The 12,829-nt window shown below is 45.8% G+C and overlaps 1 protein-coding gene across 2 annotated transcripts in view; it reads right to left on the reverse strand.

Moving 5' to 3' along the window:
* Nucleotides 1-12,829, reverse strand: part of LOC306714107 (ELKS/Rab6-interacting/CAST family member 1-like) — a 102,164-nt gene that overhangs the window by 87,654 nt on the left and 1,681 nt on the right. For both annotated transcript variants that reach the window (XM_079184054.1, XM_079184053.1), the window contains exons 2-4: nt 6,012-6,837; nt 4,803-4,880; nt 4,478-4,633 (exon numbers count right to left, since the gene is read on the reverse strand). In XM_079184054.1, the coding sequence (XP_079040180.1) occupies nt 4,478-4,633; nt 4,803-4,880; nt 6,012-6,500 (723 nt within the window). In that variant the 5' untranslated portion in view covers nt 6,501-6,837. The remainder of the gene's footprint in view (nt 1-4,477; nt 4,634-4,802; nt 4,881-6,011; nt 6,838-12,829) is intronic.

The following is a 12,829-nucleotide window of genomic DNA, read 5'->3' on the forward strand; positions in this document are numbered from 1 at the left end:
CTTTTAAGTGCTGAGTGGTGATTAAAACCTTTATACCCGGTCAGCACACAAACCGGTCCGAGTTATGTGCTGTAGTGCCATTTGTGTTTCATTTAGGACTGTAGTTGATTCTATATTTAGTGTGCTCTTACAAAAACAAGTCAATAAATGTCTCTGGTTGGGATTTTAATTGAACTGGTCGCAGATGTTTTTCAGCATTTCTATGGAAAAGAAAATCAGAGTTCTGGTGGCACCATTGGTTCAAACGTTAACCCGAAGTCCTGATTTACTGCCGTGTTCATAAAGCGGAAAACACACCCGGGTGCCAGTCCGTGTCTCCTTCTCTCCCGTCTCTCCGACTTTGTCGCTCTCAGCGAAGAAAGAGGGGAAAAGGGGGAGAAAAATGGAGCGCGGCAAATAAGGAGGGACGAGAGAGGAATCACTCCGTCTCCGTCTCCGTCATCCCGCTCTCGACCCGAAGGTAAAGCGCTGCCCAGGTGTAACGGGCACCGTGCTCACCTGCCTGTTTGGGTCAACCTCATCCCTCACTCTCTCTCACACACACACACACACACACACACACACACACACACACACACTGAGAGAAACAGCTGGCAAACCACCAGACCTTTTGCCACTTGAAGTCTGCCGAAAGTAAAACACAACCTCTGGGCTGAAGACGAATGTTGTTTTGACATTTCGAAAAAGAATCTGTGAACAAATAGTCCCTCACCAATACGATAATGTGATCTTCCTGAGCCTGACGAACTGAAGACAGTCTCATTGAAGGTTTCATGAATTGTCCTCGAGGAAGAGGAGACATGTTTTCTCCCTCCACTGCAGACACAAAGCCGTACCTTTATTCCAGCACCTTGAGGCTAAATTATTAAAACAGTGCAGCAGTAAAAAGTACAACAGCCGCCGGCTGCTGCACTTTCTCAGAAAACACACATGCACAACTTCTGACATAACACCACTTCCACTTCCATTAAACTCCCACAAATTGTTGCAAGACAACAAAAAACACACACGCTTGATACAAAATATCGACGGTAGCAGCAGTCCTACGCGACACATGCACAGAAACAAGCATGCGTGTCTGTCTCCGTGGTGTGCACGTTTGTACACACGTGCAAATACAAAAAAACACAATTATGAAGATTATGTGCAATGTGGGCCTCCAGAAACACACACACACACACATACTCGTGTATGCAAAAAGCCCAATTGTCCTGACACACACGTAAGCAACCCTGCCAACAAACACGCAAGGGCACAGATTCCCTCCTGGTACAGTACTCTCTCTCTCTCTCTCTTGCTCTCTCTCTCTCGCTATCACAAACAAACATTGGCATTATGTCTAAATGAACGCATACACGCTGCGTAAACACACTCGTGTACAGTCTCAAACACAGCTGAGACATGTATGAGACCGCTGACGCAACCTAAACTCCACACAATCCTCTTTTTCAAACATATGCACCCTCTCTCTCTCTCTCTCTCTCTCTCTCACACACTCTCTCACACTCTCCCACAGTCACACACAGGCCGGCTATGACGCCGGATGGCTCGCCTGGAGTACAGTAGACGATAGGTTGCATCTAGCAGGCCCGGAAACGGACAGACAGAGTGCTCATTGTTCAGCTGGTACGATTCAGTGCTGAGGACGAAGCGTGCCGAACAGTCTGTTCAAAAACTTTACCTCGGGAAAGCACATTAATTAAGGCGCTCAATATGCACATTGTTTAGATTTCAGACATAAAATAGCAACGTGTCGACATGGATCTATTTTTAAGCAGAGTATGGAAACGGTGATGTGAAGTTGAACTCTGGATGTCATGGTTACAATCATGAATGCTAATTGCTGCCTGCCTTCTGCTTGAGCGTACATATGTTTATTCAGTGCAAGCCGACCACTGTTTGCAGTGCAGAGGGTCGAGGAGAAAAGAGACAAAAAGAAAGTAACTAACGGAGAAGAAACGAGGCGCAGAAAAAAAGTTTTCCTTTAGCATTCCAGACATTCCTTCATCTTTTTCTTTTTTTTCCTCTGTGCCTCTCTTTCTTTCTGCACCAAACATTGTACTTACCTGCTGTGATCAAAGAGGTGGAACGAATTGGGTGAACACGCTCACACACACACACACACACACACACACACACACACAACTGAAACAGAAGGCAGTGCACTAAGGAGGCTGACAACAGTGACCGGGGCTAAACAGAGCAGGCATCCGCGTTCAGATCAATTGATTTATTAGACCAGCGTGTGTCTGTTCTGCCGAATTGAGTCCTGTGGCAAAAAAAACAAAAAAAACACTCCACAGGCCCAGATGGAGAGCGAGGGGAGGGAAGAGAAGGACGGGGGGGGGGGGGGGGGGGGGGGGGGGGGGGGGGTCAGAAAGTGGGAGTGAAGTGGTGAGACGGAGAGGAAGAGATGGAGAGTGTGGTGACAACGAGTAGACGCTGTGGTAAGAGAAAACGAGTGGATGTGGGCAGCGAGACAAGAGAAAGCAACCGGCGGTGTCGAGGGAGAGATTGATAATTTAGAGCTCAGTGGGGAAGAAGCAGAAAGAGCCTCCCGTCTAATCTAGATCTCATTTAGATCTCATCTCATTTTTCTGCAGTATCCACGGTTGAAAAGTATTTTACTTAAAACCATATAAGAGACAAAAAAGCAGCGACTTCTTTGTCCTGGAACCAGCAATTACTAAATGATCATGTGATGTAATTGTGATTGATTTCTTTTCTTCATACATTTTTGAATAATCACACCACTCTAAAACAAACTGGATTTCTAAACCATAATATATTGCTGCCTATACAAGTGCAAACATGAGATTTGGAATGTCGGTTATTCTGGATTTGAAACTATGGCGACACAAATATGAGATTAAAGGAGTTAAACAGAGCGAGTGAAGACAGAAGGACAGGAGGAGGTAAAGAACGAGGCGGGCGCAAAGCGAGGTGAAGTTAGTGGGCCGAGGTGGGAAGAAGTAGGTGAACAAGTGAGGAAGCGTGGAGGAAAAGAGGAAGGAAGGACGGAGGCTGGAAGCGAGATGTGCATTCCTCAGCAGGGGCGTGACCCAGCGGTGCATGCATGTGCGTGTGTGTGTGTGTGTGTGTGTGTGGATGCGCACATATCCCAAAATTACTGAGAGGTAACTTGATTCGATTTCTAACACGGAGATGATGGCCAAGACAGAGAGAGGAGGGGAGGCAGGGGGAGGGAGGGAGGGAGGGAAGTGAGAGCTGACTCACCGTGTGGTAACAGAAATAGAAGAAGGGAATGAGTAAGAGGAGAGAGAGAGAGAGAGAGAGAGAAAGGAGCAAGGGGACAGAGAAAGACGAGAGACTGAAGAGAAAGTGGCGAGATAATGAGATGAGGAAATGAAAAGGATGCCTTGGGTTAAAGGGTGTGATTAGTCTGGGGGAGAGAAGGGGAATGAAAGTGGGAGGGATAGAGAGAGAGAGAGAGAGAGAGAGAGAGAGAGAGAGAGAGAGAGAGAGAGAGAGAGAGAGAGAGAGAGAGAGAGAGAGAGATCAGAAAATATTCTTACATGTCTCGACATAACAGCACACAGGCACACATACTCAAACAGGTGTGTGTGTGTGTGTGTGTGTGTGTGTGTGTGTGTGTGTGTGTGTGTGTGTGTGTGTGTGAAGGCAACTGAGGATGTTTCTAGTGGCAGGAGGCCACGTATCATCTGTTCCTTTGTTCTCCCCGACTCGGCATCCCTTTGAATAAGTGCGCACACACAAGACACACACTCCACTCTGAGATGTATGGGTGCACACACACACACACACACACACACACACACAGGTAAACTGCACATGTTCACACACACACAGTAGATTTTCTTGGAGAGCGATTTAATAGCTGGTGATGTAATTTCACCACCTGAAGTGCGTTCCCACATACGATTACTTTCCACGTTAAATTTGTCTCGGGAGTCTCGGGTGCAACATCAAAGGCCCCCGAATAATTTCAGTTGCCCCGCTAACGACCGAAATGTAGCGAGGAACCGAGCACTTCCTGCCCTGGTTTCGAAGACGACAGCGTGTGAAATGAGTCACTGTGAGGCAGCGGGGTGTGTATGTGTGCAAAAATCATGTCTTGTGTAATATTGCAGCCTCCTGCCAGACTAGCTGTGTCTCCGTCTCCTCCAGATGGCTTCTGAACCAACAGACAGCTGGGAGTCCCCAACCAGGTGGCCCCCGCTTCATCCGTTTACCCGTCTTCAAGGCCGCCTCGCGGCCCGGGAGACAAATCCACCAGAACAGTCCATAAAAATGATCGGGGCACGCTCCCCCTTTGTGCCAGTTACCGTTCCTGACAAAACTGAGCAGGAAAAGCGATATCACAGATGGTTAACCCAAAGCAAAAACTAAAATCCACAGGGCTCGGGATAAACGCTACTCGGATTTCTTTCATTTTTTGCACATACACACACACACACACACACACACACACATACACGGACGCTTCTTTTCATACCTGTGTTTCCTCCTGCACCACTCTGTACTGTTCCTTCCACACGGACATCTTTGTGGCTTCGTCCTTCCTCAGCGCTCTCTCTTTCTTCAGCTCTGGACTCCAAAACGTCTTAATGGAGTTCATGGAGGAGCTCAGCTTGGACTCTTTCGCCTCCAGCTGAAAGGAAATAACATCAAACGTTGGTAACTCTGCTTTCATATATACGTTTATTTGAATTGATTTGTTGATGACATCCACTGGTGTTGATTCAATTCATTGGCTTTTTCCTTGTGTATAACATAGATGGTCTTCAGAGGTGTGTGTGTGTGTGTGTGTGTGTCCTTACTTCTCTGCCTAGCAGTTCGTTCTCTCTCAGCACTTCTCTTAACTGTGTCTGCAGGTCTGACATCGCTCCGTCTCTCACCTGGTGTAACACACACAAACACATAGAGTAGAAGTTTGTCTGTTCCTGTATTACTTTCTAAACATTTGGTCTATTTGCAGCTTGTCACTATACGATGAGCTGGCGATAGCAGATCCCAGAACAGCAAAACTGAAGTGAACTACTGGACAAACCATGTCAAACCATGGACAACATCTCAAGAAATCTAAGAAATCAAATACAGAATTCAAGACTCACATATTGTTTGTGAAGCACTTTGAGACTAGTGGTTAAAACGTCAAGTAGTTCTTTTCATATAGCACAAACCTAGCTACAGTATTAATGAGAAATGCTCGCCATGCAGATGTTTAATTCATCCTGACATCAGAACAGCAGTGTACCCGAAGAATTAAAAATATCTTGGATGAATTTTTAAACAACAAACAGACTCTGCTTTGGTTGAGAGAAACTCGTTTTGGGTATTTAGCTGGTGCTTGTGCTCAGAGCGTCTCTCAGTTCTGAGAGTGAAAAGGTTTAAAGTTTCTTTTTAAATTATCAACCATTACAAATAAGAGAGGAAAGCTTTGGATTATTAGCATCTTCACAAGCAATGCAACACACATTACATGAGTGTGACACGAGGAGAGGAAAGCTAGCAAAGGGAATAAAAGAGTAAAGGAGAGATGAAGAAAGAATTAGAATTAGGTGGAGGCGGGAGGAATGGGAGAGGAAGGAAGGAGGAAGGATAGAAGCGCTCTTAGGTTATGACTAACGGTGCAGAAGGAGTAGGAGGGCAGACCTCAGTCTATTTAAACATGCTGTATACCCACACAGCTCTTATATTATTGAGCTGAACCGTGACTTAAGAAGAAAATATTAACCCGTATAACAGCAAAATGCCTTGAATCACCAAGTTCCACTTCTGCATCATGCGGGAGGATAATTGTGTGACAAAACATGTTGCGTAAAGTGCAATTGATTTTTATCTTTTAAGGTTTCTTCAGTGTTCGCTCGAAGGTGAGACAAACATTATGTACACCCTAAATCAGTTTCATCCATGCTTTTCCTTCTCGGCCTATTCTAAAGTTCATTTGAGCTATTTTAGATCACGCGCTGGGACTATTTCTCGGTCGCAACCCGCTTCAAGATGAAGAAAACCTTGCGGTGCCTCACCTGTCTCATGGAGTGAGGCACAGTCGCCGCCTGTTGAAGCTGGTTTTGCAGCTCCCCCCCAAATGCTATGGCATCGCTGGGCATCACTCCCCCTCCGGTGTTTATATTAGGGCTGCTCCCCATGATGGCCGCCCTGACCCCGTAGGGGATCCTGGCCCCGGCCCTGCCCAGGGTCATGGTGCTTTTGGGCAACGAGGGGTTCAGCCCGCTGCCCAGGCTCCCGATGCCGATCGAGTCGTCGACGGTGTCACAGAAGTACATGGGACCGCCCGTAGCGTAGGCGGCGTTCAGAGACTGGATGTTCTCCATGGACAGGGTTTTGCAGGAGCCGGTGAGTCCGCCGGTGGAGCTGCTGCTGCTGTTTCGCCTGTGTCCGAGGCGCGGGGAGCGCGGGAGGCGCGGGGAGCGACCGGGGCTCCCGGACACCGACCCGTTGCCATTGGACCCAACGACATCCAGCTTTGAGACGGAACGGGAGCTACCGTACATGGTAAGAGAATACGGTGTGTGTGTGTGTGTATATACTGTGGAGACGAAAAAGTGCCCGCTTCAAATGAGGAAATCAAGCAGATCAAAAATACATTCTTAAAATGACGCAGAAACTCAAAAGAATGTAAGATGGATGTCCCAAAAAATAAACAAATCTTCTACTGTCGTCCTTTTTGACTTGAAGTATCCTGATGCAGTGTTGACATAGCGGCGATCAAGGCCTTTCCAAAAAACCTCACTGGAATCAATGTGCTTTGTCAGAAAGCAGGAATCAATAGGGCATCCCTTTAGATAAAGGCAGCCAGTAAATCCACGAGGCCTGGGATGAAGGGATCACCTAAAAAGAAAAGGGAGACAGAGACAAAGACTTAGTGATCAGGGAGAGAAAGATCGTCTGCACTTCAGGAACAAAGGAATACAGGTTCTGGTTCTGGTTTGATCCACGGTTGAGACTTGTTGCATCTCTTTGTGCACAGTATTTACTGGCAATAAATAAACAGCTGACTGGCAAAATGACAAAATGCCAGTATGTTCAATGTTACTGATGCACTGTGTCATACCATTGACATTTCTAAGGTACGAGTTGGGAAAGAACAAGAATTAAGCTCTAAAAACCAAACTGTTCATCCTCTGGGGAACACGAATGTTTGGACCAAAATGAGTGCCAATCCATCCTGCGGACACTTCACTAGATAAGATCAACTTCAGACCTGCTCGCGGCGCTAAATCAAAAGGAAAAGGATCGGCAAAGTCTGACCTCTCTAATAATTCATTATCACTCATCAAAGGAGCCCAGAAACTCCCCCTTTCCTGCCACCACACTGACATGCACACACATGCACAGTTGCTGATATACGCTCAAGCATCAGCTGATGTGTCGGTTCATGTGATCACACGGCCCGTTTTGTCTCTCCACCACCCACAACACCTTCTTCTTAGGGCCACACGATACCTCACCAGTTACTGTCCTGCAGCCGTAATAAACCGTGTGATAGCAGATAGCATCCAATCAGCTGAACATTCATAAATAATGCATCATTGTTAGTTTGTCTGGTGGATGAATTACATGTACTGAAATACAATGATCCTTTTCTTATTCGTCAAGTTAATTACATCTTGTTCACAAATGTACTCTGCAATAATAATGTGGGACGAAAACACGAAACAAAAAAAGATAAATAAATGTATCCGTCCTATTCCTGTTATTCATATGAGTCACACTGGATGGACATTTTAAGGGGCTAAATCATCAATTGGAGGGATAGTAGATGCCAAAATGTCTGCGTTTCAAATAAAGCAAATGGGTTTAGAGCCTGGTATTAGTCTGTGTGTGTGTGTGTGTGTGTGTGTGTGTGTGTGTGTGTGTGTGTGTGTGTGTGTGTGTGTGTGTGTGTGTGTGTGTGTGCGTGTGTGTGTGTGTGTGTGTGTGTGTGTGTGTGTTGGATGACATAAATAACTTAAATATTAAAACGGATTAAGTCAATCAGGTCAAAGAAACCTTGTAATTAACACGGCTGTGAAAATAATAAAAAAATCACCATTCCTATCCCTCACGTGTGAAGTCAACTTCCAAAGGTGCAAATCTGTAACATTTTACCGTCTTGGCAAAAACATGAACACAATTCATGAGCACTGGCTCTCACATGTTGCTGATAAATGCCTCAGAGGCTGCTGAGAATCCAAGCCGTCTGTTGCGAACGCCGATCTCCCAGGCCCCCTGAAGTACCCACCACACGCTATGCACAACGCTGTCTGCGAGAACACTCTCTGTTGTCAGCGGAGAATTTATAAATTAACAATATGTTAAACATGCAACCTTGGGTGTCACCTCTGGAGTCGGCTACTGTATAAAAGAAAAGTACATTTACTGTTTAAAATTGATGCCCAGCTGGTCGACGGTCATCATTCAGTCATTTGGGGGTAGCCTTGGAGACACAGGTCAGTGGACACATGACCCGTGTGACACACCATCTGATCCACACGCTCCCCTTACAAGAACAAGCTGAAGTGAACTAAACCGCTTTAGAATTAGTCAGCACGCACAAGAATGAAAACTGCTGGAGCTTCAGTTTAACGTAAACAGTCTAGGCTAACATTTTCTAAAAGTCTTCATTTATTAACACAGATGATAAAATCAGCTTAGTTTTAACATAAAGATTTTTAAACTAGCACTGTGCTTGTACAGTATGGCGGACATCCTACACATCTCTTGCTGAGTAGGTTGTCTGGAATAGTTTTCCCTCAACAAGTGGCCTCTTGCAAATTGCTAACTACAATGCATTTCATTGCAAGTATGATTAACTGTGCAGCCCTTTGGTCGACCCCTTTTAAACTCCCAGCAGCCCCTGCTCTGGGTCCCGACCCAGGCCTTTTAACAGCCCTGCAGTAGTCAATCTTTCCAACTGATGTTCTGCTGGACACACATCTTTGGCCAGGGAGCTACTGGCAACCAGTCAGTTACAGCTGCACGCACACACACACACACACACACACACACACACACACACACACACACACACACACACACACACACACACACACACACACACACACACACACACACACACACACACACACACACACACTCACACACACACACACGCTCATACGCAAAGAGGTACCATCTGCTGTGTCTCCCCTAAGGCCAGAAACACACACCTGGAAAGAAACAGGCCAGGACCCTGCCTCTAGCGCGCACACACACACCTACACACATGTATTTGCAGTGCACGCACGTATACACACAAACACACAGTCACACAGAGCCAAACTGTCCACATGTGCAGATCTACACAGTGAGGCAGAATAGATACAGATAAAGCACTCCACATGCAAACAGACACAAATGAACACACGTGCACAGCTGCTCAGTGGCTGTGAGTGATCATGTCACAAACATCACACACATCTAATGCCTCATTTGAGGCCAATATGAGACTGAAGAGACAGAGAGTGTGTGTGTGTGTGTGTGTGTGTGTGTGTGTGTGTGTGTGTGTGTGTGTGTGTTCAGGGCTTTTCCCTCCTCCTCCCCTCTGGACCTGCTGACCTGTACATAATGTATATGCTCATGTCCCAATTCTCTCTATAATGATAAAAACAAGCACAGTATGTCTCAGCCTGTATTTAGCCATTTTCCTGAACACACATGGCTCTTATTCAGCAACAACGTTGGGCACTTGCTCATAAATGTTGGTGTTAGTGGTAAAGAGCCTTGCTCAAAGGCATCTCTGCTTGGTTGCAGAAAAGAACCATCACTTCCCCAGCTCATATTTAATCAATCAATTTAGCGACAACATCATTTTCTTTTGCTGGGACATTGCTTTAGTCTGGAAGAGGAACAAGACAATAAATACACATCCATCCACTTCTGGAACTGCTGCTCTTGTTTGGGGTCACGGGGAGCTGGAGCATTTCCCAGCATGCATTGGGCAAGGCTACTGCACACCCTGGACAGATCACAAAATCTATCACACGGCTAAACACACACACACACACACACACACACACTTCTTTTTGTTTTTATTGGCTTGAGGGTGTCACAGAAACAGCATCACACACCATGTTGTGTTTTCTACAGTTCAAGTCGAAGGGTCACATGAATAAACCACCAGTGTGTCCCACAGATGTATTTGTGGGGGGGTTTAAAGACTCTGAGAGGGCTCGGGGGTGAGGGAAGGCAAACAAGCATTGAGATTAAAATAAAAATAATAATAATAACCTCAAGCTTCAAAAATCACATGAACCGAACAGACTTTTAAAATACTAGAATACGCTTATAAACACCCTACCGCACACCCATGACGCAGTTGGCATCATGGGATGGAGAACACACGAGCATGCGACGGTCCATGACCCATCTGTCAAACAGGCTTACCATCCGTCTTGCCCTTTCACAAAAATGTGAAAAGGCAATGTGGTGCTGCCGTAACAAACATCTGTTACACAGTAGCACACTGAGAGTTCACGACAGTTCATTCTTTACCTTGGAAACGGGAGTTTGACGAAAAAAATAAAGGTCCACTTGCTAACTTCTTCCAGAGCTTTCAAACCCATCTCACGGTCGTCATCAGCAGATGGAGCTTGGCGTTAAGATTTGTTTTCAATCTAACTGACTCATCATTTCAGCTCTAATCAGATCAATACCCAGACAAATAAAAGGTGTTGTTTTATAATTACAGCTTATCTCCCTTTCATCACATGCTGTACCGTGAACATCTAACCACAAAATGCCCTTCTACGACCGCGATACCGACCGGAACAGACCCTGAAACAGGCCCTGGAGTGAACTTGGGAACCAAAATACCCTCATCCCCTTCATGTCCACAGGAAACATCAGCACACACACACACACACACAACGCCCTGCACTTCATCCTCCGCCTCCCTGTACTGTTACCAACAGCCATTCTGCACGGCCTCGTCTTCCCTCCACACACTCCTCACATACACAATGTTGTTTTAGGCCTCACGAAAAACAAATTCCCAGAATATCACGCGAGGATACCGAGAAAGTCTCCGTGGTTGAATGCCACGTACTGCACTTGCACTTGTGTAGATAATCAGTATGTGCCGGCACAGCAGAGGACAGACTTCAGATTCGGAGCCTTTTTCCGGACAAACAAGGCAACTCAAAACTTGACATTGATACATTTTAAGTTAACAAGGCGTACTTGTCAGCAAACAGATGCCTATTCGCACATCCATTTCTTTATCCCGCCCCCTTACCTCTCCCTCATGCCTTCACTTCCTCTCACTACCTCTCTCTTTCTCCATCAGCGTTCCTGAAGGTGTTCAGCATGCTCTATTTACGTGACAACCACACATCCAATCTGTCACACTGCACAATGCAACACACACACACACACACACACGTGCACACCTATACTTAGCCGGCCGGTGTTTCAGCGTGGGAGCCGAATTCTATAAAGTTTGTGTCTCGCCTCGGCAAAAACACATTACGTTCAATTCCCTAATGTTGTTATTCTCCGTTCCTCTCGGTTTCCGTCAGGCTCGCGGTGATGTGATGTGGCTGGAGAGGACTCGCTGGTGCTGTCCGGGGGTAGCACGCATCTCTAAGCACAGCTGAAGGGGAGAGCCGAACTCGCTCTGCACATAATCTGTCTGAAGATGTAAGGGGATGATGTAAGGGGTTCACCGGTCGGCTTTTTTTAACCTTCACAGCTGCTTTGTCGTGACGACAGTAACATCAACTCTCCGGAAATAGGAAATTGGGTGTTGTATTTTATTAACATGTATGCGATGTGTTGTTTCTGCAAAACCAATATGCAATTTGAATATTGATGACAATTTCCATGTTAAATCAAAAACAACGTAATGCATTTCCTATATTACATAAATAGTCGTGAGAAAATAAGAATTGGCTGAGACAGAAACAAATTACATGACAGAGATCACGAGGAGAACCAAGACTGAACGAAATGACTCATGCAGGCACTGAAGATGCATGAAAACCTTTAGTGCAATATTTGAATTATTTCGTACAATCCCTCCGATACGCGTCTCAAAGTGTTTTGTTCTCCCCCGTTCTGTCATCTAGGATCTTCTCTCGCTAGCACTGACGTGTGATACATAGATTATGCATCGTTGCCGTTTGGTTTTGAGTAACGTGTCATTAGTGGTTTGGCTTGTTTCCGCGTGCAGACACGAGATATTGATGACTAATCATTATGACGGTCTAGTGCTAATTTAAACATATTTAACGGAATAGCAACACATCCACGTGATTTCTACAGGTGTGTAAAATAATAAACATAATTGTCACTTGTAAAACTTGATTTGTGGTTCAGTTTGGCCGACATCAGACCGTGTGCAACACCTTTCCCTCAAGAGAGGAAAAAAATCAACTAATCCTGCACACGTGATATTGGAATAAGGGAGATTTTTCAATTAACCGAGCGACCGATTACACTTTGGAGAACATATTAGGCGGAAGATGTCTGTGCGAGATACCGATTGTTGGCTCACCAGCGTGACTGTGCTACTTGTAACTTCACTCCGTGCCACCAGGGCCTATCAGCGATGAGACCTGTAATATCGTTCAGACACTGGAAAGCACGGCGCTGATAAGGCGCGGATAGCATCGGCTCCAGCCTATTGTGCGCGCCACAGGAAATTAACCCGAGATGCAGGCTGGGTAAACAAAACGCGCACACGATCATACACACCATGACTCACAGAGAACTCACGCACATCCATTTACTCAAACACAGCTCGCACACTTATCTAATCGTGGCTGCTGCCTACAGAGCAAATATGGAAAACGTACCATTGAGACTCGACAATTAACAGAAAGGCGGGGAAGCACAAAAT

This window comes from Pholis gunnellus (genome assembly GCF_910591455.1).
Source record: "Pholis gunnellus genome assembly, chromosome: 22".
Classification (NCBI taxonomy): domain Eukaryota; kingdom Metazoa; phylum Chordata; class Actinopteri; order Perciformes; family Pholidae; genus Pholis; species Pholis gunnellus.